Here is a 24,303-nt window from a genome sequence, read left to right as displayed (position 1 = left end):
GATTCCTAAGAATCTTTTTCACATACTGTCTCCGTGGTGAGACTGCAGGAAGACCAAGAAATACGTTCAGGAAACATTTGGATAAAATTAACTTTCTGAATAATAGGAAACATGTCTGACTAGACTTTGTACATTGCATAACTAGCAGTGCATGCATGCTAAGTTGCTTCGGTCGTGTCCAATTCTTTGTGACGCTACGGACTGTAGCCCACCAGGCCCCTCTGTCCATGGGATCCTCCGTCCATGGGATCCTCCAGGCAAGAATACTGGAGTAGGTTTCCATCTCCTTCTCCAGGGGATCTTGCAGAGTACCTGGCAAAAAGTAGGTGCCCAATGAATGCTGATTCAATGAACTAATTTTCATGAAAAGATTCATATTTGTGATATTCATCTCCACGATTATCTGATTCTCTAAGAGAAAGAAGGTATTTCTACTGGAAGATAGACGATATATATACGTTCCTCAGAAAATTCCAAATTGATGCAGAAATGCTTTGTAAGTTAGTAATGTTTTTTTAAGTCATACATCTCTTCAATATAACTCCCTTCCCATCCTCAAAGTAAAAGAAAAAAAATTGAGTTCTCCACTTGCATGCCTTTCGCTAAGTGGCATAATAACAGAGTGCTCTTTTTATTCTGAAAAAGGACTAACTCTTTACATTAAAGTGCAAGAAAATCAAGTTGTCACTTCAACCCACAGCAACTGTCTCTTCCAGCACCTCTGCCAAATGCCACCTTTCTCTCTGGGATTTGGTTCTCCTACCAGGTCTGGGGGAGTCTGCCTCTGCACAGCTTGTAACATCAGTCTCTGTGCCTCCAAGTCTCTGATCCTTTCTCATTTCACCTCATGTATATTAATACAGAGATTAGTTTCACTTTTTCCCTGAATAACTAATCACTTGGCAGCCTACAGCCTACTGTGGCATGGCAGGTCAAAATCAGCTGAAAAGGACAGTGACTTCAAGTTGGAAAATATAATGCTTCGTGAAAACTGCACCCAGGACAGGACCTCGGACTTGTCACCCAGACGTGAAAGATTTATTTTCAATTACAAATCCAAGCTTAATGTGAGGGCACCCTGGGGGAGATTCAGATCACTGCTTCTTCTAAATTGACCTTCTACTTGTTTCAATATTTCCTTCGCTATTGAACAGCATCCCATGACCCTCGGAGCTAAAGATCCATATTAGCTACTATAGGAATTGCTAGGCTAGGAAAACTTTTGAAGAATTTCTTTAACTGAAGGCCAAGTTACATATAGAATTTCCTCCACGGTGAGCCTTCACTGGTTAACACAGCAATAGATTTGAGGCTTCAGGCAATATTTCTGATGGATTGCAAGAACCAATATCACCATGTCACTTAGGCTTCAGTAGAATCCAAAAGCAAAGAATTATTCCAGTTCTCGGTATTAGGTGGATTTATTGTTAACATCTAATCAAGACTTATCATATGTCCTTTTGGCATCAATAAATAAGATCGCCCGAGGCTAATTGCTGGTGATGCTACTTTGCACTCTGGAATTAGTGATTTGCCTCAGGATATTCTGGGTCCCTGTTCTAGGGCCTTTATGTACACTTAACAGCTGCTCTAAAAAGCATGCCATATGACCCTAATCTAGAGTTCACAAGCTTCTTTTAAGAACCACTAATTGAAACTAAGAAAAGTTTAAAAAAAATCTTTATCATTTAAAATTTGGAAGAGTGGGAGATTTGGATTATCACTCAAGCTTAATCAGAGGTTTGATTATTGGGAAGTAATTTAGTGTGATTTTCTTGGTATTGTAGCTTTCACTACTTTTAACCTGAGACTTTTCTCTTTCAACATGTATCTAGACCATTTGCTGTAGAATAGCTACCCATGCTTGGTTCCTGCCTTTGAATCTAGCTATAATGTCTATAATCATGGCTAATCGTGTTAGAGGATAGTTAACATATTACCTTCACAAGATTTATCTCATGGAGGTTTAGGTTTTCCTCAGTGACTGTGTTTACATAGCATCAAGAATGGTGCTAGATTTTTTTCTGGTATTTATAAACCAGGATACTCCAACTACATACCTATTTAAACTTGCGTTAAAAAAATCATTAATTCTCTCTTGTCATATATATTTTTAACTGTTTTTTCCTGGAATTAAGAGTACTTAGAAATAAGCATCTTTAACCTCACAAACATTTCTTGCATGTCTGCTGTACGTACAGCACTGTGACCCATCAGGGGATAGGATCAAACCAATGATTATAGTCCAGTGTTGGGACATACCTACAAAGGAACGTTCAGAGTAAACTGGGCATTTAAAGAAAGATGGGCTAACTGTATTTGAAGTTCTCCCAACAACAATATTTGAGCTGAGGCTTGGCGATTGAGTAGAAGCTGATCATTTAAACAAGCCAAAAACAGTGGTCCTCGGCAGAGAAGAATCAGTGGATGAGAGTGATGGAATCAGAGCCAGGATCTGACTAACTGCAGTGACTGTAATATTTTGGTGACTTTGGAGACTTAAAGGGAATATTCAAGATTATTATAGTTCTTAGGATTTTTCTTTTTTAAAAAAATTTGTTTTTAATTAGAAGATAATTGCCTTACAATGCTGTATTGGTTTCTACTATACAACATGAATCAACTGCAGATATACGTACATCTTCTCCCTCTTGGGCCTCCCTCTCACCCTCCTACTCCTATCCCACCTCTGTAGGTCATCACAGAGCACCAAGCTGAGCTCACAATGCTATACATCCGCTTCTCACTCGCTATATGTTTTACACATGGTGGTATATATGATTCAGTGCTGCTCTCCCAATTCCTCTCACCCTATAGGATTTTTCTTAAAAGAAAATTTTTATTCCAAAATGCCAAAGGCGGTTCTAAATGTATTAAACATAGTGTAGAGATGCAGGTTTGATCGCTGGGTTGGGAAGATGCCCTGGAGAAGGAAATGGCAACCCACTCCAATGTTCTTGCCTAGAAAATCCCATGGACAGAGGAGCCTGGCGGACTGTAGTCCTGGGGGGCATCACAAAAGACTTGAACATAACTTAGCGACTGAACAACAGCAATATTAATATCATCTGATTCCTGGGATATTTTGACAGTCAACTGAGAAGCACTATACACATTAGCTACATACTCCATCAGGCAAGAGAGCAGAGTGGTAAAATTTCTACTACAAAGTTCATTCATTATTTATGGATTAATTATTTCAAGAAATGTTTATTCAATGGTAATTAAGTGTTAGGAACACAGAGATGGCCTCTGTTTAATCAGGGAGACAGGCCGATACACCAGTGATAATATACTCTGGCAAGAGCTCGGATAGAGGTAACCCAGACATTGGTTGCTAAACCATCTTGTCTACATGTCTCCTATCTTTTACAGTTTTCAAAGTGCATTTGAAGTGTTCAGAGAAGGAGTTGTTTCTCTGCCCAGCTCATTGCCTTTATTTTGTTCTGTTGGCATCATCTAGGTAATTCAAAGTTGAAAGTGAAAATTTGGTGAAAGTGAAAGTTGCTCAGTCATGTCTGACCCTTTGCGACCCCGTGGACTATACAGTCCAGGGAATTCTCTAGGCCAGAATACTGGAGTGGGTAGCCTTTCTCTTCTCCAAACTACCATGTGATTTCCATAATCCTCAAACTTTGTCATTAAAATTATTTTTAGCTAAGGAGAATCATGGTCTTCCCTGGTGACTTGGCTGGGAAAGAATCCACCTGCAGTGCAGGAGACCCCAGTTCGATTACTGGCTCTGGAAGTTCCCCAGTGAAGGGATAGGCTACCCACTCCAGTGTTCTTGGGTTTCCCTGATGGCTCAGATGTTAAGAATCTTCCTGCAATGTGGGAGACCTGGGTTTGATCCCTGGGTTGGGAAGATCCCATGGAGGAGGGCATGGCAACGCACTCCAGTCTTCTTGCCTGGAGAATCCCCATAGACAGGGATGCCTGGTGGGCTACAGTCCATGGAGTCACAAAGAGTCGGACATGACTGAGCAACTGAGCACACACAAAGAGAGTTATAGATTTATTTTTGCTACCCGTTTTGTTTGATGTGTGTTTGTGTGTGTGTCTAATGGGATGATGGTACTTCTATATGTGATATTAGTGAGATTACTTAATGTTGTTCCAGATTAGCAGTTTTACCTTATTGTATTCCACTTTTTTTACACAGTGAGATATTCCTATATTTCAAAATTCAGGATGCTTCAGTTTTTATCTTTTGAAAGTGCTAAAGCTTTTTGTAATCTCTGTAATTATTTTATGTACTTAATTAACTTACTTATGTACTTTATGTACTTAATTAACATACTTTACCAAATTTCTTTGTAAATTTACTTAGTTTTGTAATTACTAAAAATTTTTCATTGCTTTATATATGAAAAGACTATTCAAAAATTTTAACTAAAGAGAAGTCAAAGAACTCAAGAGATTTCTTGCAAAAAAATGACAATTTAGTGCACCAAAGAGAAATAAGAATGTGCTCACAGATTATGGGAACATGTCAAAATGACGTTGGAAGCAATATAGAGAGGCTTCCATTGGCCAAATGTGGGACCATCTAAGCATCAAAATAAATAATAGTAGTAAAAGATTATAATCCCCAGGATATAATAAGAAGCCATGAGACTATACTGCTAAGAATGAAGGAATGAATGAATCCAAATCGGGGAGAAAGTAAAGCTTTTTCTTACAGCAGCCAGTTCCATCTAATAATAAAATGTGGTGAATTTAATATTTGTTTCAAATCAACCAGCGCCCCCCATTATGATACATTGAGATAAAAAAAAACATTATATCTATGACTTTTCTGCCCAAAAGAAGCAAAAATAAGAAAAGCAAAGACAGACCAACAAACTGTTTGAAATTGAGGAGATTAAGTGGAAAACTAAATTCCATTTGTGATTCCAGATTTGATGAGAAAGAGATTGAGAGGGAGGGAAGGAAAGATGGAAGAAGAGAAGGAAGGAAGGAAGAGGAGAGAAAAGAGGGAGGCAGGAAGGCATTGGGTTGTAGGAAATTTGGGTGAAGAAATACGTGGTAACTTTTAATTCTGGTTTTTGAAAAGTTTTTGTAATACTGAAAGTATTCAAAAATAAAAAAATATAAATCATTAAATCAGTCAATTTTTCGGGATGGGGAATACGTGTAACTCTATGGCTGATTCATATCAATGTATGACAAAACCCACTGAAAAATAAAAATATATATATATAAATCATTAAATCAGTCAATTACCTTTTAATAGGGAGCAATATAGTAAAAGCAGCACCTAGTAAAGACCAGATTTTGCTAGTCATACCTTTGAACGATGTGTATCTTCTCAAATATTCTATGATGATAGAAATTTAAAAAAAAAACAACAACAATCTGACAGTATTCATATGATATTAAGTTGTATCATCAGTTTTCTTCATTGCCCAGACTTTATTTCCTATCCTTCTCCTCTTATTGCTTATTTATTATTTATCAGCTAGTGTGGGATTGAGGAATACAACCCGCCTCCTTCCTCCTCAGTTCACAGCTCTGGGCAGTTGACTACTGCTGCTTGTTTTATAATGGGCAAAGTGACTCAAATATCACTTTTTTAAATTGGGTTTTGTTTTGTTTTGTTTTTTGCTATTTCATCCCAGAGTCCAAAGTAAATATGCACCACTAATATGTGTTAGCAGTTTTGGTAACTATTCTAAAATAGTATTTTTCTTTTTTTCACATAGGCTTTGCACAGGATGGCCTATTTTAATTCCTTTAAAATTACTGCCACCCACTTTATGTCTAAAAGCATTTTCCCTAGAGGTTGTCTGCTGTGAGGGTTTACTCCTAAATTTTCACTCTTCTGTTGCCATCAAAGAAAGACAGTTGCATTTGGAAAGTTTAGTTATTGGTCTCCATGTGGTAACAGGATTGTAATATATTAATTCTTGTTCAGCAAACAGATATAGCGTGGCCGTTGGGGGTGGATGTAGTGAAACATTCAGTTCAGAAAAAAATTAAGATGAGCAAATTACAAACATGAATTATAATTGTGAAGTACATACACACACACACACACACACACTACATAAGAGAAACCAAAATATGTTAGACAGTTAGATATTTATAAAAATTTGTATAGCCCTTACTGTTCCTGAAGCAACATAGTATAATTTTAAACTATGTAGTAATTCCTGAAAACTTTTCTTTATATGGCAACCACTGTGGGTCCCTCATTGTAAACTATGCATTTAAATCACTAGCCACATTCCTGCATAATCAAGACAATTAAAAATAAAAAATGTGATTTCTTATCTATGGGCCTTTTAGAAAGGAGATTTCTCTTTTTTCACTTCTTTGTGAGAAAGATTATCCAGAAAACACAGAAATTTTGTCAGTTTTGGTAGCAGGTTTCTTTTCCAGATTGAAGTAGATAAGCACACAATAGCCTAATTCAGGGAATGTTGGATAAGCTTTTCTTGACACAGAGACCAATAAGTATGAAGATTAACAATCTTAGGTTGGGGTGGAGAATGGAGGCCATGGCACTGGATCTGGGGTTGAGGATGATATTTTCCCCAGCATCTTGAACCCCTCTTTAAAAAAAAAAAAAAAATATATATATATATATATATATACACACATATATATATATTTGTTTATTTGGCTGCACCAGGTCTTAGTTGAGGCATGCAAGATCTTTTGTTGTGTCACATAAGATCTTTAAGTTGTGGCATGTGGAATCTAGTTCCCTGATGAGGGATTGAACCTGGACCCCTGCAATGGGAGCAGAGAGTCTTAGCCACTCAACCTCCAGGGAAGTCCCTTGAGCCATTCTTATAATGGGAGTAATATACATAATTCAGGGCTAAGCAAATCATGGTCATTTCCCCTCCATTACTATCTATATTCAGAAGGCATTGATTAAAATAAATATTTTAGTCCTGTTTGGCTGAAGGAGTCACAGAATGTTAAAATTACATTATAATATAGAAGGATCAGTCTCATCTGTTGACCTTGGGCATGTTGAAAATATTGGGAATCTGGGGGCAAAAAATAAAATATCTACAGGTGTTTTCTTTCCATACATCTTTTAGCATTCACCTGCTTTCCCATTGTATTCCTTCATATTCAGCTACCAGGAACAAGAGCCTTGGTCAGTAATACAGTTTCCTTTTCCCAAACATGGGACATTAAAAAGCAAATTATCTCACAAGAAACAAATAAGCCAATGTACTGAAATATAAAAGTTTAGAAATACCACTGAGTAATATGATATTAAGATATCAGTGTCATTTCAGAGCACTTTTTTCCTGGAGGATATATACAAAAAAGAAATTATTTTGACTTTATCCTTTGTTATTTTTCCGAGAAGAATTTTGACAGTAGCTCTCAAGAGAACACAAAAACAAGGAAGCTAGCTAAAGATGATGTATAATTGAATATACTATGTGTGTTCTTTTCCCTACTCAGACCCCAAATTATCCAATTTAAGGAATTTTTTAGTCATCATATTTTAAGCAATCTTGACTCAAAAAACAAAGAGAAACTAACCAATTATATCTTAACATGAGGGTTTTATTTTGATATTACAGTCCCCCATCAAAACAGAGTAGTTTTCAAAAGTGAGTTTGGTGACAGAATATAAGGAAAACTTGTTTGCTCCAAGGCTGAGCAACTAGTCAGAAAGATTGTATGAATCTAAAAAGAAAAGCGTATCTAGAGTAAGTCAGTGACATGAGTAGAAGACAGAGACAGAGTGTAAGGGAAGAATTGACTGGACTTGGCAACTAAGAAGATCAGGAGAGTTAGCATCTCGGAGTTCTGATTGGATTTTTAGCCAGAGAGTTTGAGGTATTAGTCACATAGTTTTAAATATCTTTATGTTTAAGGTGTCTAGGACACAGTCTTTTACCCAGTGATTTGTTCCATTTTTTATGCTATGACTTAGTGCAATTTTGGATAAGTGATTTTAAGTTTTTTTTAAGATGCTATAAGACTTCTTTTAACTGTATATAGAGGTGGTTCTGTTTATAAGGAGATAATTGACATGCTTTACAGTATTATACAAACACAAAACTATTTGACTAATTTTCCAGAGCGATTTAAATGATGCAATTAAAGTTGGAATTATAGAGGAGATACTACATTTAGTTATTGTAGAGATAATTTATTACTACATTTTTTTATTTTACATGCTATGTACTGAATAATCATTATCAGTAAGTTAGTTTTTGTGTGAATGTAGAGATTTATTTGACTGGACTCATTCAATATTATTTCAAGAGGAGTTAAATACAAACCCTGGGTTTTGCACCAAGTGTCATAAGTTATATTTAGATATCAAATTTTGATCTGAATATATTTGATCTATATCTATATTTTGATACAGAATTCTAAGCAATAAACCACCTAGAATGTATTCTTATTCTCTCAATTCACCTCTCTGTCTCACACACACACACACACAGAGACACACTCATATCTCCTTTATCCTTCAAGAGTCCTTTCTTTCTAATGCACAGTAATCCTTCCATAATGTTGTTTTCAGGGTTCATGCCATCAGCCTATTTTTACAGATCAAAACATTTGTAACAAATTCCTTCAGGAATTTAAACTAATGGTTCTGTATTATACCAAAATTCACTTAATAGCAAATAAAGTAAGAGTTCCTTGTCGTGTTGTTTTATGTTTTAATATGCTCTCATATATATGAATATTACATATTTGCAATATTCTTTTATGTAAGAAGATATCATGAAATTTTCCTTAAATTGTTATGTAGATTCAGTAAAAGATGAGTTAACCAGAAAGATATGTGTCTTTGGAACCTATTTTTAAAAACTTCCATCTCAATAATGATTTAATATTTCCAGGATTGTACACACACACACTCACTCACGTGATAGACTAGCGATTGGCTTTTGTTTCTTAGCATTTTGGGTCTTGTAGGAAAAGAAAGACTAATCACATGCATTTCTTAGTGTTTTTCAAAATTATCCAGGAAGATTTGACTTCATCTATTGTTTCCCACAATGACCCTAAAGAATTTCTGGTTCATATAACCATTTTGAGAATGTATTGAGTTATTCAGTTGATAGAGATTATTGTCACAGTCTGTTTTTCACAAATGTAATTGACTTCCTGTTTTTTAAAAAAGTAAATTAGAAGTATATTTTAAATTGAATAAAATAATTTTTATCACAAGCATTGTGATATGTTAAGTTTCTATAATGGGTCTTCAATAAGAGAGCAAATCTACTTTTTAAAATTAATTAGTTCCATAAACTTGCAGAGATTGGAAAATACATCCCTTAATATACTTAATCAATTTATATATAATATATCTCTAAATATTTTCTATGTAATAAATTAATAATCTATAAAATAGAACAATGTATAAAATACTTTTTACTTTTTCATTTATATTTCAGGGAAGTAAAATTTGCCACCCCCAAATGTGACTTTGGAATGAGGATTATTTTAGGCTGTTTAGTTTTAAGAAACAGAAGACTCAATAAGTCTTTCTTTTACCTCCCCCTTGAGCTGCCTAAAGATAAAAGGGCCCATAACAGGACCTGTCCCCAGGAATAACTATGAAGAATATGGGCTCAGTGTGGTGGGAGAGTTTAGCAGTTCATATAAATTAAAGTCAGCTCTGTGTTCCATGTCTCTGCCTGGTCCATCTTTTTAAAATTTAATTTAATTTTTAAATTTTTTGTTTTTAGTTTTTACATTGTTGTGCTGTTTTCTGCCACACAACAATACAATCAGTCATAATTTTATATACATCCTCTTCCTCCTTTCCTCCCTCCTAAGCCTTCGAAGCCACCCCCATCCCATCCCTCTGGGTCATCACAGAGCACCACACTGGGCTCCATGTGCTCTACAACAACTCCTCACCAGCTCTCCATCTTATGCCTGATACTGTAGATATGCTGATGCTACTTTCTCCCTTCATCCCACTCTCTCCCTCCCCCACTGTGTCCACAAGTCCATTTTCTACATCTGCATCTCCATTTTGCCTGGCCCACCTTCACGTGAATCTCCTTCATCCCTGTTGAAGTCCCAAACCAGCATCCTCTTTTGTCTTTAGCTGAAATGGCATTTAAGGTGAAGGCTTCAACCATTTTGGCAAAGTTTTCCTGAGTCTTTCTTATGTATACATGTTATGAAAGTTTGTTTATTGGTTCCTTCAGAGGTAGCATTTCTTTGTGGAAAGGTCAGCAAGGTGATTTTCCTTAGTTTCAAGAGAGTCAGATTTATAATGCCCCAGGATCTGAATACTAAAACAGCAGATAAAAATATTGTATTCAATTGTTCCTGAACATAGGGTTCACTTTTATTTATGCTGAAAGTAAGGAAGCCACTCTGCTTTCACAACATTCCAAAATCGTGAGGTACTCTGAAACCCTGTCTCTCCTGTTAGTATAAATATTAGCAGTTTGCCCTCGGCTAAAGTACAGGCCACCGTAAAGGGTATAATTCAGCGTGTTGGGCTGAAGTAGCCATAAGTAAAGGTTCTGTCTCAAAACTATCAAAAGAAGTTGAAGTAGCAAACCCAGCACAGTATTTCCCATGGTGACCTTTTAAATAAGAACCATCAGTGAAGCGTGAGAAGTACATGTTACCCAAGAGAATTTTCTGTAGGTCATCGGGAGGAGTCAGGAGGTGGTACGTCAGCATTAAGCAGCTGTGAGGGACCTCCTCAGAGACAGAGGGGAGAAGCATAGCGGGGTTAAGGTTGTTACAACATAGAAGAGTTATATGAGGAGCGGTTAACAAAAGAACTTCATAAGACATGAGGTGGCTGACAAAGAAATGTTGAGTGTGATAAGAGTCTAGGAAGGCTTCTACTCTGTGGTATACAAAATTAGTTAAAGGGGATAGCAATCTTCTCAGTGGCCTTAAGGGCCTTAAGGGCAGTGGTCATAATGGCTCTAAGCCAAGGGGGATATCCCTGGGCCAGGGGGTCCATTTGCTGGCTATTGCATGCATGGGTCAGTGGTGGTCCCCATGTTTATGGACGAGAACATCCAAGTCATTCATTTCCTTTTTATATATTAAAAAAAAAAAAGAAAAAGAATCTGGTCATTAGGATACCCAAGGGTTAGGTAAGTTCATCAAACTCTTCTTTAAAGCCTCAAAAGCTATGTCATCATCCAGCTCTTCCCATAAAATTAGGTCAAGGTTGTTACTGTTGAGTAAAACATATAGAAATTTGGCCACAAGAGAGAAATTTTGGAATCCAATTTTGGCAGTAGCTGACTAGCTTAACTCCAGGAGTTAAGCTACAGTCCATGGGGTTGCAAAGAATGGGACACGACTGAGCAACTGAACTGAGCTGAACTGAAGACACCATGAAATCTATCTGGATCTAGCTAAAGCCCTTGTTCTATTAATAATGTCAGATGCCCTTAATATTGAGCCCAGGTTTGAACAAACTGCAATTTTCCCTTGGAAACCTCATGTCCCTTTAAGGCTGAAAGTCTTAGCAAGTGGTTGTTGCCTTCTTGTAAAAGGGCTTGAAGACAGCAAGGAAGCAAATCTCTACATATTGCCCCAAAGTAGAACCTCTGAGGAACTTTGTCATCCAGATCATCCTTCAGGATTGCAAATAATAGAAATTCTCAGACATTGTTTTACTGGTTAGGTGAATTGTTTTTCTTCTTAAGTGAAAACAAAAAGTTATTGGCTATCTTCAACAACTGGAATACTAAAGAATATGCCACATAATCAATTACTGTAAAGGATTCCCTTCCAGCAGGAATACATATCAGCAGAGCATAAAGGTTAAGAATAACAGGATGTCAAGGGATAACAATTTGTTTATTGCTCAGAGGTCCAGGACAGACTTTCACCTTTGACTTTTAAGTTTTCTCATCAGCAAAATGGTAGTGTTACAGGGACTAGTACAAGGGAAAATGAGGCCTTGAGTCTTGTAATCTTCTATTATGGGCTTCATGCCTTCTTTACTATAGAGTATTGATTAATTCTGGGAAAAGATTTTGAGGGATCTATTTGAACTTTTTTTTTTTTTTAATGTATTTTTGGCTGTGCTGGGTCTTAGTTGCTGCACGCTGGCTTTCTCTAGCTGTGGATCGCTGGAGCCTCTCTTGCTGCGGAGCCTGGGCTCTAGAACACCTGGCTCGGTAGTTATGGCACATGTGCTTAGCTGCTCCACGGAATGTTGGATCTTTCTGGTCCAGGAAGGAACCAACCCATATCCCCTGCATTGGTGGGCAGATTCTTAACCAATGGACCAGCAGGGAAGTTCCCATCTGAATCTTGATAAGAGATGTGATGTGGAATTACCAAAATCAGTTGGTGATTTACCCATAAGGAAGGTGGTAACTGATGTCATAGGGCCAAAGATCAGTGTTTCCAGAATCAGCCCTAGTAACATCAGAGACAGAATGAATAAAATATGTCAAAGAGTAATTTAATTCCACTGGTAGTTTACTTTGATGATTGCTGTAAAGTTCTAGTATTGTCTTCCCCTTTTGGGAGAGAGCAATTCTGGCATGATACTTCTCTAAGAAGTCTTGGCCTCATCTGATGTGTATCTTTCAAAGGGCCTAAACAAAGGCAATAGATTCAGAGACAGGAACCTCTTGAGGTTCAACCCCACTAGTTGAACTTTTTAGTATTCCAAAGCAGAGCTGCTTTATAGGAAGGTGTTTGAACATGGAGAGTGTGACTTTAGTGTTATTTAGGACTGGAAGAGATTCATCCCCAATCTGGAGTAATTTTTCTCCAAGCCGATCAAGAGGGAGGGTTGGGAAGAGCCCCTGTGGTCCTTTGGAGCCCCGTCATTGAGAAGTGGAAGGAACATAGAAAGGCAGGTTGGAAAACTGAAGGTGCCTACAGCATTTACATTTGTAACAATCTCTTTTTAAATTTCATGGCTCTTTTCAATAATAGAAGAAACTAGGGTAGTTTGGGTTTTGTTTGTTGTTGTAAGTCATATCCAACTCTTTTGCGACCCCATGGACTGTAGTCCTCCAGGCTCCACTGTCCGTGGGCCTTCCCAGGCAAGAATACTGGAGTGGTTTGTCATTTCCTTCTCCAGAGGATCTTCCTGATGCAGGGATCAAATCCATGTCTCCTGCATTGCAGGCTGATTCTTTACTCTGAGCCACCAGGAAAGACTTAGGTTTTGTTTAGGGATCTTCATTTGCTGGAGCTGAAGACTAAGAATGTTGGTGTTTTTCCTTTTAGGTGGCTCATTTAGAGTGAGAGCGAGCTGGCTTGTCAGATTAACTAAATCAGGAGTGGATGTGGCTTCCCATTCCATCCTGATTCTTTTCACTAGAAGAAAAGGTCTCAGTTTAGCCCATTCATAAATATAGAGTTTAAAGTTACCAGGATAGAATCAACATCTGAAAGAAGAAAAGAATTTTCTCTAAAAATAATCTGAAGTTGATTGTAATAGTTATGACCAGTTTCATCAGATTTTTGTGTGCAAGCCTGAATTTTGTCCAATCAACAGGCTTAGGTAAATCCCTAGGAATTGCCTGATGAGTTACCGGTGATTGCTTGAGCCTGATCAGATAGTAAAGTAGCAGGCTGCTCTTTCAATTGTGATTCTAGAGACCTTTCAGGATATTCTCAATTAGCAGTTTTCATCCAGTTACTGGTCTGGTCTTCACCAACAAACTTATAAACTAGCTGAGATAGGTCAGACAAACCAGGTAGATAAGTCTGAATGACTATATTAAATTCCTTACCAATTCTGTGAGGATCTTTTATTACTTTGGGGAAATTTTTGACTGTGGTTTCAAGGAAAAGGGAAGTTTGGCAAGAGACAGTGTGAAGGAATTTAGCATATAGAGAAGGTGTTGGTGATATAAGATCTTCCCTGGAAGCTCAGTGGTAAAGAATTTGGCTGCAATGCAGGAGACCCAGGTTCAATCTCTGGGTCAGGAAGATACCCTGGAGGAGGAAATGGCAACCCCCTCTAGTATTCTTGCTTGGGAAATCCCATGGACAGAGGATCCTGTTGGGCTACAGTCCATGGGATTGCAAGAGCTGGATACAACTTAGTGCAACTAAACCACCACCACCACCAGGTTAGAGGGAAGGAGGAAGATGGCACCAGAGGTAGGTCCTGAGACAGGGAAGCCAGGGAAGGAGCATGAGGTTTTACAAGCATTTTCTCTTTCTTTTTCTTTTTCCCTCAATTCATCTTAAACATCTTATTTTGCAGAGAAGCAATTTTAGGCTCCTGATAACATTTGGAAACCTCAGAATACCCATTAAAATAAGTATTGCATTAAGTTTCTGGAAATGTTGAAACATTGTCCAATTTGGTTTTTAGAAAAATGAGTTTGGGGATTTTAAAAATTCCGCATAATGGCCGCTGATATTCTAAATCACCTTTAGTTAGGTTGGTCCATTTGGTTAGAAATATGCCTGAGGAAAGACTATAGTTTTTAAACATAAAATTGGTCAGAGTCTCTGTAAATGGGCATGCTCAAAACTTTAGATAGTAGGGATCCCATTTCTCAAAGGTTTCTACCTAGAGTAAAAGGATAATTTTCAAATAGCATAAACATCTCAAGCAACTCAAATAGCCTGCAGGTCTAATACCAGCCAGTTCAGAAGGAACACTCTAGTTCTGAAGGCCCCAAGGCAAAGTCTGCTCCATACAGCTCTCATATAACAGCCCAATTCAAAGGGAGTCAGGCCAAAGGCCTAATACCACAGTGCCAATAAAATAGCCCCTCTTCCAAAAGGAATTGAGTCAAAGGCTGAACCGACACAGTTATAATGAAGCAGCCCCTGATCCCAGTGGAATGAACCAAAGGCTAGCCAATTCCAGGAGGAACAGCCCCCACCCCCCCATTCCAGAAGGAATCCTGCCGAAGATGAGCACAGTTCCAACTCTAAAAGGCCAATTTCAAAAATCAGTTCAGTTCAGTTCAGTCACTCAGTCATGTCCAACTCTTTGCAAGCCCATGAACTGCAGCATGCCAGGCCTCCCTATCCATCACCAACTCCTGGAGTTTACTCAAACTCATGCCCATCAAGTCGGTGATGCCATCCAACCATCTCTTCCTCTGTCGTCCCCTTCTCCTCCTGCCCCCAATCCCTCCCAGCATCAGGGTCTTTTCCAATGAGTCAGCTCTATGCATGAGGTGACCAAAGTATTGGAGTTTCAGCTTCAGTATCAGTCCTTCCAATGAACACCCAGGACTGATCTTTAGGATGGACTGATTGGATCTCCTTGCAGTTCAAAGGACTCTCAAGAGTCTTCTCCAGCACCATAGTTCAAAAGCATCAATTTTTCGGCACTCAGCTTTCCTCACAGTCCAACTCTCACATTCATACATGATCACTGGAAAAACCATAGCCTTGACCAGACGGACCTTGTTGGCAAAGTAATGTCTCTGCTTTTTAATATGCTATCTAGGTTGGTCATAAATTTCCTTCCAAGGAGTAAGTGTCTTTTAATTTCATGGCTGCAGTCACCATCTGCAGTGATTTTGGAGCCCAAAAAAATGAAGTCTGCCACTGTTTCCACTGTCTCCCCATCTATTTTCCATGAAGTGATGGTACCAGATGCTATGATCTTAGTTTTCTGAATGTTGAGCTTTAAGCCAACTTTTTCACTCTCCTCTTTCACTTCCTCAAGAGGCTGTTTAGTTCATCTTCATTTTCTGCCATAAGGGTGGTATCATCTGCATCTCTGAGGTTATTGATATTTGTCCCGGCAATCTTAATTCCTTCTTGTGCTTCTTCCAGCCCAGCGTTTCTCATGATGTACTCTGCATATAAGTTAAATAAGCAGGCAAATTCAAAAATCAGGCAGATGCCAAATAAGTACTCACACACATACAGAACAAAGTCTTAGTCAGAAAAGACATAGCCTTAAAAGAGATCCCCAGTAAAACCTGGAGGGCTTCAAAATGCAAATAGGGCAGAAGCTTATGTCCAGAAGAAAGACTAACTCTTAGATCCCAGGGCTGACAAGAAAAGCAGTGAGCATCAATGGGTTCAATGTGAGCTTCACACTTGTCTACCACCACAAGCCTGGAAATCATCAGGGTCTTCTTTGGATCTCCATGCAGGCCACCAACATGTTGACTTAAATAGACTGCCAGCAATTTCTCCAGTAGAAATGAGTATGCTTGGGACCAACAAAGAATTGCAGTTTGGGGTCTACAACTGTGGCGAGCCACATGCCAGTCCCCCCACAGCAAGGAGAGAAGGACTTTTTTTAAAAAGGGAAAAGGAAGGTGGGAGCATGTAGTAAACAGAGTCTGTTGGAGGACTCTGGAGAGTTTGAAGTCTAGTGGCTTTTCAGGGACTGAGTTGTGAGAGTCATTGGCTGAGCTCTTGCCAGGCAAGGAAAGCTTTTCTTCCTGTTGGGCTCTGCTATTGTCATAGTGCATGAGAGCTCCTCTTTCTGACTTCCCAACTCTATTTTAATTGAGGTTTCTGTTTATCAGTTTTGCACTATCCATCTCCTTTTTTAAAATTGCTTTTTTACTCTGTCAGTTTAGATCTTTGTAACCTCTCCCCACCCTCATTCTTTCTATTCATCAACATATATTCCTCTTCATTATTAAATTCAGTATGAAATGGAGCTTTGAACATTGGAGAAATATGAATCTCAACTTTTCAAGAATCTTCAAATGTTCTATATTGTTTTCTAACTTCTTATATTATCTCAGTTTAGCATCTTGGGCATTCTAAAATATAATCTCAAATTATATCAGCTACAGTGATTCTTAACCATGGCACATCATCAATAAATATATGCATATACCTATACATGCAAAGAGTTGCATATAATTTTATGCACAAGTCTTAGAAAAATGCACCTGTTCTGTGTTCTCATATCCTGCCACTCTGCTACACATACCTTAAATTCCAACCGTATTAGACCATGAGCAACTTGAGGACTGACAGATTTACGCAAAAACACACCCTCATACACCCCATGATACTATCTCAAATATCTCCACCAAGTGAGTCGGCCCCTAGAATGTCTCTCTTGAGGTCTTTCACAATGTTTTCATTCTCTCTTTACCTGCTACCTGTTACCTGGATAGCTTGGGAAACATTGGGGAAAGATAAATATCATTTCCCAGATTTTAGTCTCTGATATTCTTCCTAAAGTAAATTCATTTATTCTGGTGGAAAATAATTTTTCCCTAAAGAACTTGGGCTTTACTCATCTTGATGAAAACAGGTTTCAATTTTATTTAAATTTTATATCTGTTTGACTCATGTCAACTCAAAAGGTTGTTCTTTGATGTCTTTTGATTTCTATTTTCCAGGTTTCTTGAGCACAGGGGATCAGGCTGCAAAAGGAAACTATGGACTCCTTGATCTCATACAGGCTTTAAGATGGACTAGTGAGAATATTGGATTCTTTGGTGGTGACCCCTTAAGAATCACTGTTTTTGGATCTGGTGCTGGGGGCTCATGTGTCAATCTGCTGACTTTATCCCATTATTCTGAAGGTAACCGTTGGAGCAATTCAACCAAAGGTATTATGCAGGTTGCAAATTTTGACAATTTTGGTGTCTGCATGCCACCACCATCAGTAGTATGTGATGCTCTGTATATATTTCTCTGTTTAAACTAAATGTTAGAATGAACTCAATAACTGTTTAAAACTTTGTTTCTTCAGCTTCTCTATGCATGTTTAAATTTTTGTCAAACTCTTTGTTTCCTGTGGAGCTTGGTATGGATGCCCTTACAAGCACACTTCAGAATAATTAGCATTACAGTAACTTTTCTCTCCTCCAAAGGGTGATTTTGGGGAAAATCAAAGATGTTCACAGTTCTGTTATGTTGATTCAGTAATCAAAATCAAAGACCTGTTTTTTTTTTTTTTAAATTATCATTTAACGCAAGGCTTGTATATAATCTATTTTCTAGATGGTAAACGTTTTAAACTCTTTACTAGTATGAAGATAATAAGGAAGCGGTCGTTAGCTAGTTCATCTGGAAACGTCATTTTCACTTGCCTGAATAGAGGACAGACGTTTGATTATTTTGCATGCGTGATCCAAAATTGTCAAAGCATTAAGGTCACTAGTAGAGCTTTTGATTAAAAAGAAAAATATGTTTGATTTTGTTCTTTTTCTATTTTCAACTCCAAAAATGTTATTTTTTCCCTCTGACGCCTAGCAAAGCAGCCTGGAGCACTAAGGCTGGTTAAATTCATGAGATAATGTTTTTGTCTCCATTTTCTGGCCTTGACATCTTTTTTCCAAGATGCCTGTGCAAGGCTTATCATGCTGCTCTTTATGAACTCCCATTTTACCATGAGTTTAGTCACCCATTCTTATAGCATTATTAACTTGAAATAACTACAAGAACAGAAGTGTTTTGTTAGAGAAGTCTGTAAAGTAAATACTTTCTCTCCATTATACATACAGAATATATAGGAAAAGAGAGAATACATATCAACATAGACCATCTTATGTTTTCTCCTTTTCCATTGTCAGTTTATAGATATTAAGAAAGTATACACTGTCAGTTTTAAATCATGAAGCTTGTCAGTTTATAAGACTAAATTTTATTATATGAGCACCAGACACAGAGTATTTGTTTTTGGCATCAAAGACACATTAATGTCAAATTTCAGAATAACAGTCATTAAATGAGTTTATATATTTGGAGGATCACATATTATTATTGACTTAATTTGTAGACGTAGTTTACGTAACTTCTCAGTTGTATTAGTAGAGTTCTGATTCGAAATGACACATGTATGACACGTGTATAAGAACTCTTCCAAAGTATAGAGATTTTGGTCTTCAGTGAAATGACTTATTTTGAAATAATAAAGTTTGTTGTTTTTTTCTTTAACTGAGCAGATTAGAATGTTCTAGCTTGAAGTCTACACTAATGCTAGTACTTATCTAGGACAATCTCTTCAGACTTCTTAGGGTCAGTTGGTCTCAAAGGCTACTTGCACTGATTTTTTCTAAAATTTTTTTCTAAATGTAAAGTGAACATGGATATCAAAGGCATTTTCAGCCAGTATAAAACTAACGTTTCACAAAGAGATGGATCATTTAGTTCATCAGCTAGTGTTGCTATTCATCAATCAACCTATGTGGTAAACAGTGGCAAATGGCTGTGCAAACAGGTAAAAACGTAGCATTCCATCACACACTCTTCAAGAAAATCTATCCATGCCTGGCTAAATAAATGTACTTATGTGTGATCTAGTTCTAAGCTTATTTCTAGTAACAAAGCTGCCTAAATTGACCAAGAGATGCTCAAAAGGGGTCTTGGAATCATCAGGCTAATTTTATCTTCATTGCAGACATAGACTTTAAAGTTTGGGAACTTCCCAGAGCTGCAACAATTCTCAGGCCTGTAACAATCATGGGTACAAGCACTCTCACTAATGATAAAATATATGGATTTTCCCATGCCATCTAGATGGCATATTTCAGACTATATTAAATGTGATATGTATTTTTTCTGGCATATTTAGTTAATGTCATTAAGTCCCTAAAATGGGAAAGAATCTTATAGAAGTCTTATTTTAGCTATAAAGTTTTTAAGCAGTGAAATAGTTCTCTGAGCCAATATTGACAAACACAAGTTTAAAAAGTTATTCGTACTATAGGTATTCTCTTTGCTGTAGCAAACTGTAAATATTTTCATAAAGATGTCAGAAATCAAACAAATATTTATTAGTATTGTTTGACTTTTTGAATATTTTATAATTATCTGGAAACATTATTACAGGTATTTTGAATACATATATGTGTTTGGAGAAAAAAATGAAAGCTTTGCTTCTATTTTAGTCATATTACTTTAGCACCTTTGTGAAAAAGAGTTCTTATACATTAAAACATATGAGTGATTGAGCATGTGTTTGAATAATTGAACTACAAAGCTGTATTTGGAAATTGATAATAAAGGTAATTTTTAAAATAGAATAGAGAAATTATATTTTTTAAATGAGAATTTTATTAGAAAATTCCCTAATAAGTAAAGTTCATTTATAAATTTGAATGGTATGCAGTTCTTATCAAGCTGCATATGGAACCATGATTTATAATTTTTAAATGTAATTAAGTGAAAAGCAATGAACCATGTACTTTTCATCTTTTATGATAAAATATAGCAGTGCACATTCAACAGTGGAAAAAGTTAAATCACCCTCCGCCCCCACTAAATCCTTCTGCTGATGGTTTTCTCTTTAACCTAGCGAATACACTGCAAATGTTATACCTTCCTCAGAAAGATGAGTATTCCACATACTGTGTCTGATATAAACAGCTGGAAAGACTATGTCTAAAGTGATATTCTGTTTTGTGTGCCTTTAGGGCCATCCCCAGGGTATTAGCAAATTCCCAGCCCCAGTAGTTATGTAAACATATCAACAATTGTTTTCAAATAAATTCTGATTAAAACAAACACACAGAGCCATTTTGAAGAAAGATACATGCAGCCAAATTGGAGGAAATATCCTCAAAAGACAATACAAAGTCTGATGTAGAGCTAAAGTGGAGAAAGCCCCATCTGGCTGGCTGTGACAGTAACATAGGTGTGTACATGCTTAGCAAATAAATACTTGAGACTTCTTTTACCACTAATATTTATACATTTCCCATTTCTCCTTGCTTACTGCCTTTTTGAGACAAGGCACAATCTAGATCTCTTTCTTCTCAAAGTAGTTGCTACTGAAAGCAGAAGACTCAAATCCATCTTTCCAATTCATTGTACCCTGGGGATGACTTTGTGTACCTTCTCTTAAGCAAAAATGTCTCTATCTCCCTGTTTCTTGAGTCATATCTGGGTTTTTATATACACATCTCAAATATCAGATTTGATTGTTTTACCACAACATTATTCAAAGGTCATCTGAAATGTTTTGTTATTTTTTTTTTCCCATAGGACTCTTTCAACGAGCAATTGCTCAAAGTGGAACAGCCCTTTCCAGCTGGGCTGTTAGTTTCCAACCTGCAAAATATGCTAGAATGTTGGCCACAAAAGTTGGTTGCAATGTTTCAGATACAGTAGAATTAGTGGAATGCCTGCAGAAGAAGCCTTACAAAGAACTTGTTGACCAAGATATTCAACCAGCACGATACCACATAGCCTTTGGACCTGTGATTGATGGTGATGTAATACCGGATGACCCTCAGATACTGATGGAGCAAGGAGAATTTCTCAACTATGATATAATGTTAGGAGTTAACCAAGGGGAAGGATTAAAATTTGTTGAAAATATAGTAGATAGTGATGATGGTATATCTGCCAGTGATTTTGACTTTGCTGTTTCCAATTTTGTTGATAACTTATATGGATATCCTGAAGGCAAAGATGTTTTGAGAGAAACCATTAAATTCATGTATACTGACTGGGCTGACCGTCATAACCCTGAAACCAGAAGAAAGACATTATTAGCTTTGTTTACAGACCATCAGTGGGTGGCACCAGCTGTAGCTACAGCAGATCTTCACTCAAATTTTGGTTCACCCACATATTTCTATGCCTTTTACCATCATTGCCAAACAGATCAGGTTCCAGCTTGGGCTGATGCAGCTCATGGAGATGAGGTTCCCTATGTACTAGGAATACCCATGATTGGACCTACAGAGTTATTTCCTTGCAATTTCTCCAAAAATGATGTGATGCTGAGTGCAGTCGTAATGACATACTGGACAAATTTTGCTAAAACTGGGTAGGTACCTAAGGAATGAAGTTTGCTATACTTTAGTAAAAATATCCTCTTAAGCACTTAAAATATACATGTTTTATGTCCAAATGATTTAATTTAATAGGTTAATGCCAACAATATTTAAGTTCCTTTATTCAAAATTTATATTTGTGGTGTTTCAGAAATCACTGCTTTATTCTTATTTTGTAAAGCTTATTAAGAAAGTCTTTTATCTTTATTGTATTACTCAATAATTAAATTTATTTTGTTTCTTTTTTTAATTACACAGGATTTATTATTATTATTCAATAATGACGTTTCATTTTATAGAGATTTTCAGTTTACAGTACTGTATGCCTTTTTATCCTCCCAAGTACTTTGTGAGGAGAGCAGGTCAAATACCATAATCCCATTTCACAGAAAAAGGGCCTCAGGCTATGAAAGCTTTACATAGATATATTCAAATGTCTAGTATATAGCAGCATTAGGACTCTGATCCTCACCTGCCAATTCCAAATCCCAACTTTTTCCCACTGCTGTCTCTGCCAGCTTGCCTATGAGAAAACTCACTTGTACTTGAATTTTTTAATCTTTGGATGTGTAGCAGTCCATGGGTAGAGAGAACAAGAAAGTGAGATTTACTCAAATTATGTTATCAATCATTTAACAACTTGCCTGAGATGGAATTGCTATTTCTATATTAACCCAAGTTATATTAAAACAGTCTAAAGCCTTGCTGAGTTACCTCTTCAGTTAAATGTTAAACTAGTGCTATTGTGATTTTTAAAAGAATAAAGCAAATTTCTTTCTCATAATTTCTCTTTTCTAGTGACCCAAATCAACCAGTCCCTCAAGACACAAAATTCATACATACCAAACCCAACCGCTTTGAAGAAGTAGCATGGACCAGATATTCCCAGAAAGACCAACTTTATCTCCATATTGGATTAAAACCAAGAGTTAAAGAACATTACAGAGCCAATAAGGTAAACCTCTGGTTGGAGCTGGTACCTCATCTGCATAATCTCAATGACATTTCTCAGTATACCTCGACAACAACTAAAGTGCCATCAACTGACATCACTTTCAGACCTACGAGAAAAAATTCCATACCTGTCACATCAGCCTTTCCCACTGCCAAGCAGGATGATCCCAAACAACAGCCAAGTCCATTTTCAGTGGATCAAAGGGACTACTCAACAGAGCTGAGCGTCACTATTGCCGTTGGAGCATCACTGCTGTTTCTGAACATCTTGGCCTTTGCAGCCCTGTACTACAAAAAGGATAAGAGGAGACATGATGTTCACAGGAGATGCAGCCCTCAGCGCACGACTACCAATGATCTGACCCATGCACAAGAAGAGGAGATCATGTCCCTCCAAATGAAGCACACTGATTTGGATCATGAATGTGAGTCCATCCATCCACATGAGGTGGTTCTTCGGACCGCCTGCCCCCCAGATTACACACTAGCTATGAGGAGGTCACCTGATGATGTTCCCTTAATGACACCCAACACCATTACAATGATTCCCAACACTATACCAGGGATTCAACCCTTACACACATTCAATACTTTTACTGGAGGACAGAACAATACTCTGCCCCATCCCCACCCCCACCCCCATTCACATTCAACAACCAGGGTATAGCCAGATAAGAGAAACAAACTATTTTTTTGATGGATTGCAGTAAAAGATTACTGAAGATTCCTTGGCTTTCAACCTACAAGACTCTTACTATTTAAATAAGGAGGAGTATTATGTGAATATACATATCAAGAACTTTTGGGGGTTTTGGAAAAAAAAAAAAAGAATTGTACATATATACACAAATCAACTTTAAAAGCGAATTTCAATTGCTTGAAGCAATTGTTCTGAATGATACTTTTTCATTCACATTCAAGAATTAATTTTTTGAAGATTTATGTTACATAATGGAATTAGGCATGTGGAACACCAAACAGGAAAGAACTGTGTCTGAAATATAAAATATAAAAATTTTAAAAATAACCATGAATATGCACAAGGGACACACCAATGGAATGTCAGATAATTTTCACCAGTTTTTATTTGGAGCTGTTTTATTGTGTAGACCATATTTACATATTTGGATAAGTATATAAAGCACCAATGCTGTTAATGGCCTTAGCGGAGGCTCATGCTGAAATTTGCCAGTAAAACAAAGAAGTTTAAAGACTGGCAGGTACAACATTATCACATAAGTGCTGTCAGTATAAAGTTGTGGGGATAAAGGAAACTGGATATTTTTAGCACGATGTGCATGATAATTTATATGCTTGGTGGCTGTGCTGCTGATTAAGCCGTAATTAAAATTCTTCTCATCCCATTGAAGTTTTTAATAGAAGCTTCCTCCATCAATTGGCAGAACCTAAAGAAGAATTTAGGGGGCAAAAGTAATTACAATAAAATAATTCACAGTAGTTCTGTTAATAGAAGGAATTAGTTACTAAATGTATCTGAAGAAACTATAGGTATAGTGGTGAATACTCGCTGATATGAATCCCAGAAAAAAAAATTTCCTGTGTTTTTAATGTTCTTTTCATTCCCATCTAAATATTTTCTAGAAATATAACCCTAATTGGACATGTGTTATAGGATCTATAATTTGCTGTGGTTTTTGTTATTCTGTATTTGGTTCCTTTGGGTAAGGTGAAGTGTGTCCAAAGAGTAACT

At 37.1% G+C, this 24,303-nt stretch overlaps 1 protein-coding gene across 5 annotated transcripts in view; it reads left to right on the top strand.

Annotated features, from left to right (window-relative positions):
• NLGN1 (neuroligin 1) overlaps positions 1–23,259 on the top strand; it is an 884,133-nt gene extending 860,874 nt beyond the window's left edge. For 3 of the 5 annotated variants that reach the window (XM_065943135.1, XM_065943137.1, XM_065943134.1), the window contains 3 exons: positions 17,250–17,462; positions 20,842–21,631; positions 22,437–23,259. In XM_065943135.1, the coding sequence (XP_065799207.1) occupies positions 17,250–17,462; positions 20,842–21,631; positions 22,437–23,259 (1,826 nt within the window). The remainder of the gene's footprint in view (positions 1–17,249; positions 17,463–20,841; positions 21,632–22,436) is intronic. The other 2 variants (XM_065943138.1, XM_065943136.1) reach the window with 1 other exon arrangement.
• The last annotated feature ends 1,044 nt before the right edge of the window (positions 23,260–24,303 follow it).

This window comes from Muntiacus reevesi, chromosome 8, assembly GCF_963930625.1.
Source record: "Muntiacus reevesi chromosome 8, mMunRee1.1, whole genome shotgun sequence".
Taxonomy (NCBI): Eukaryota; Metazoa; Chordata; class Mammalia; order Artiodactyla; family Cervidae; genus Muntiacus; species Muntiacus reevesi.
Note: the sequence above shows the minus strand (reverse complement) of the source record. Positions and strands in the feature narration are given on the sequence as shown.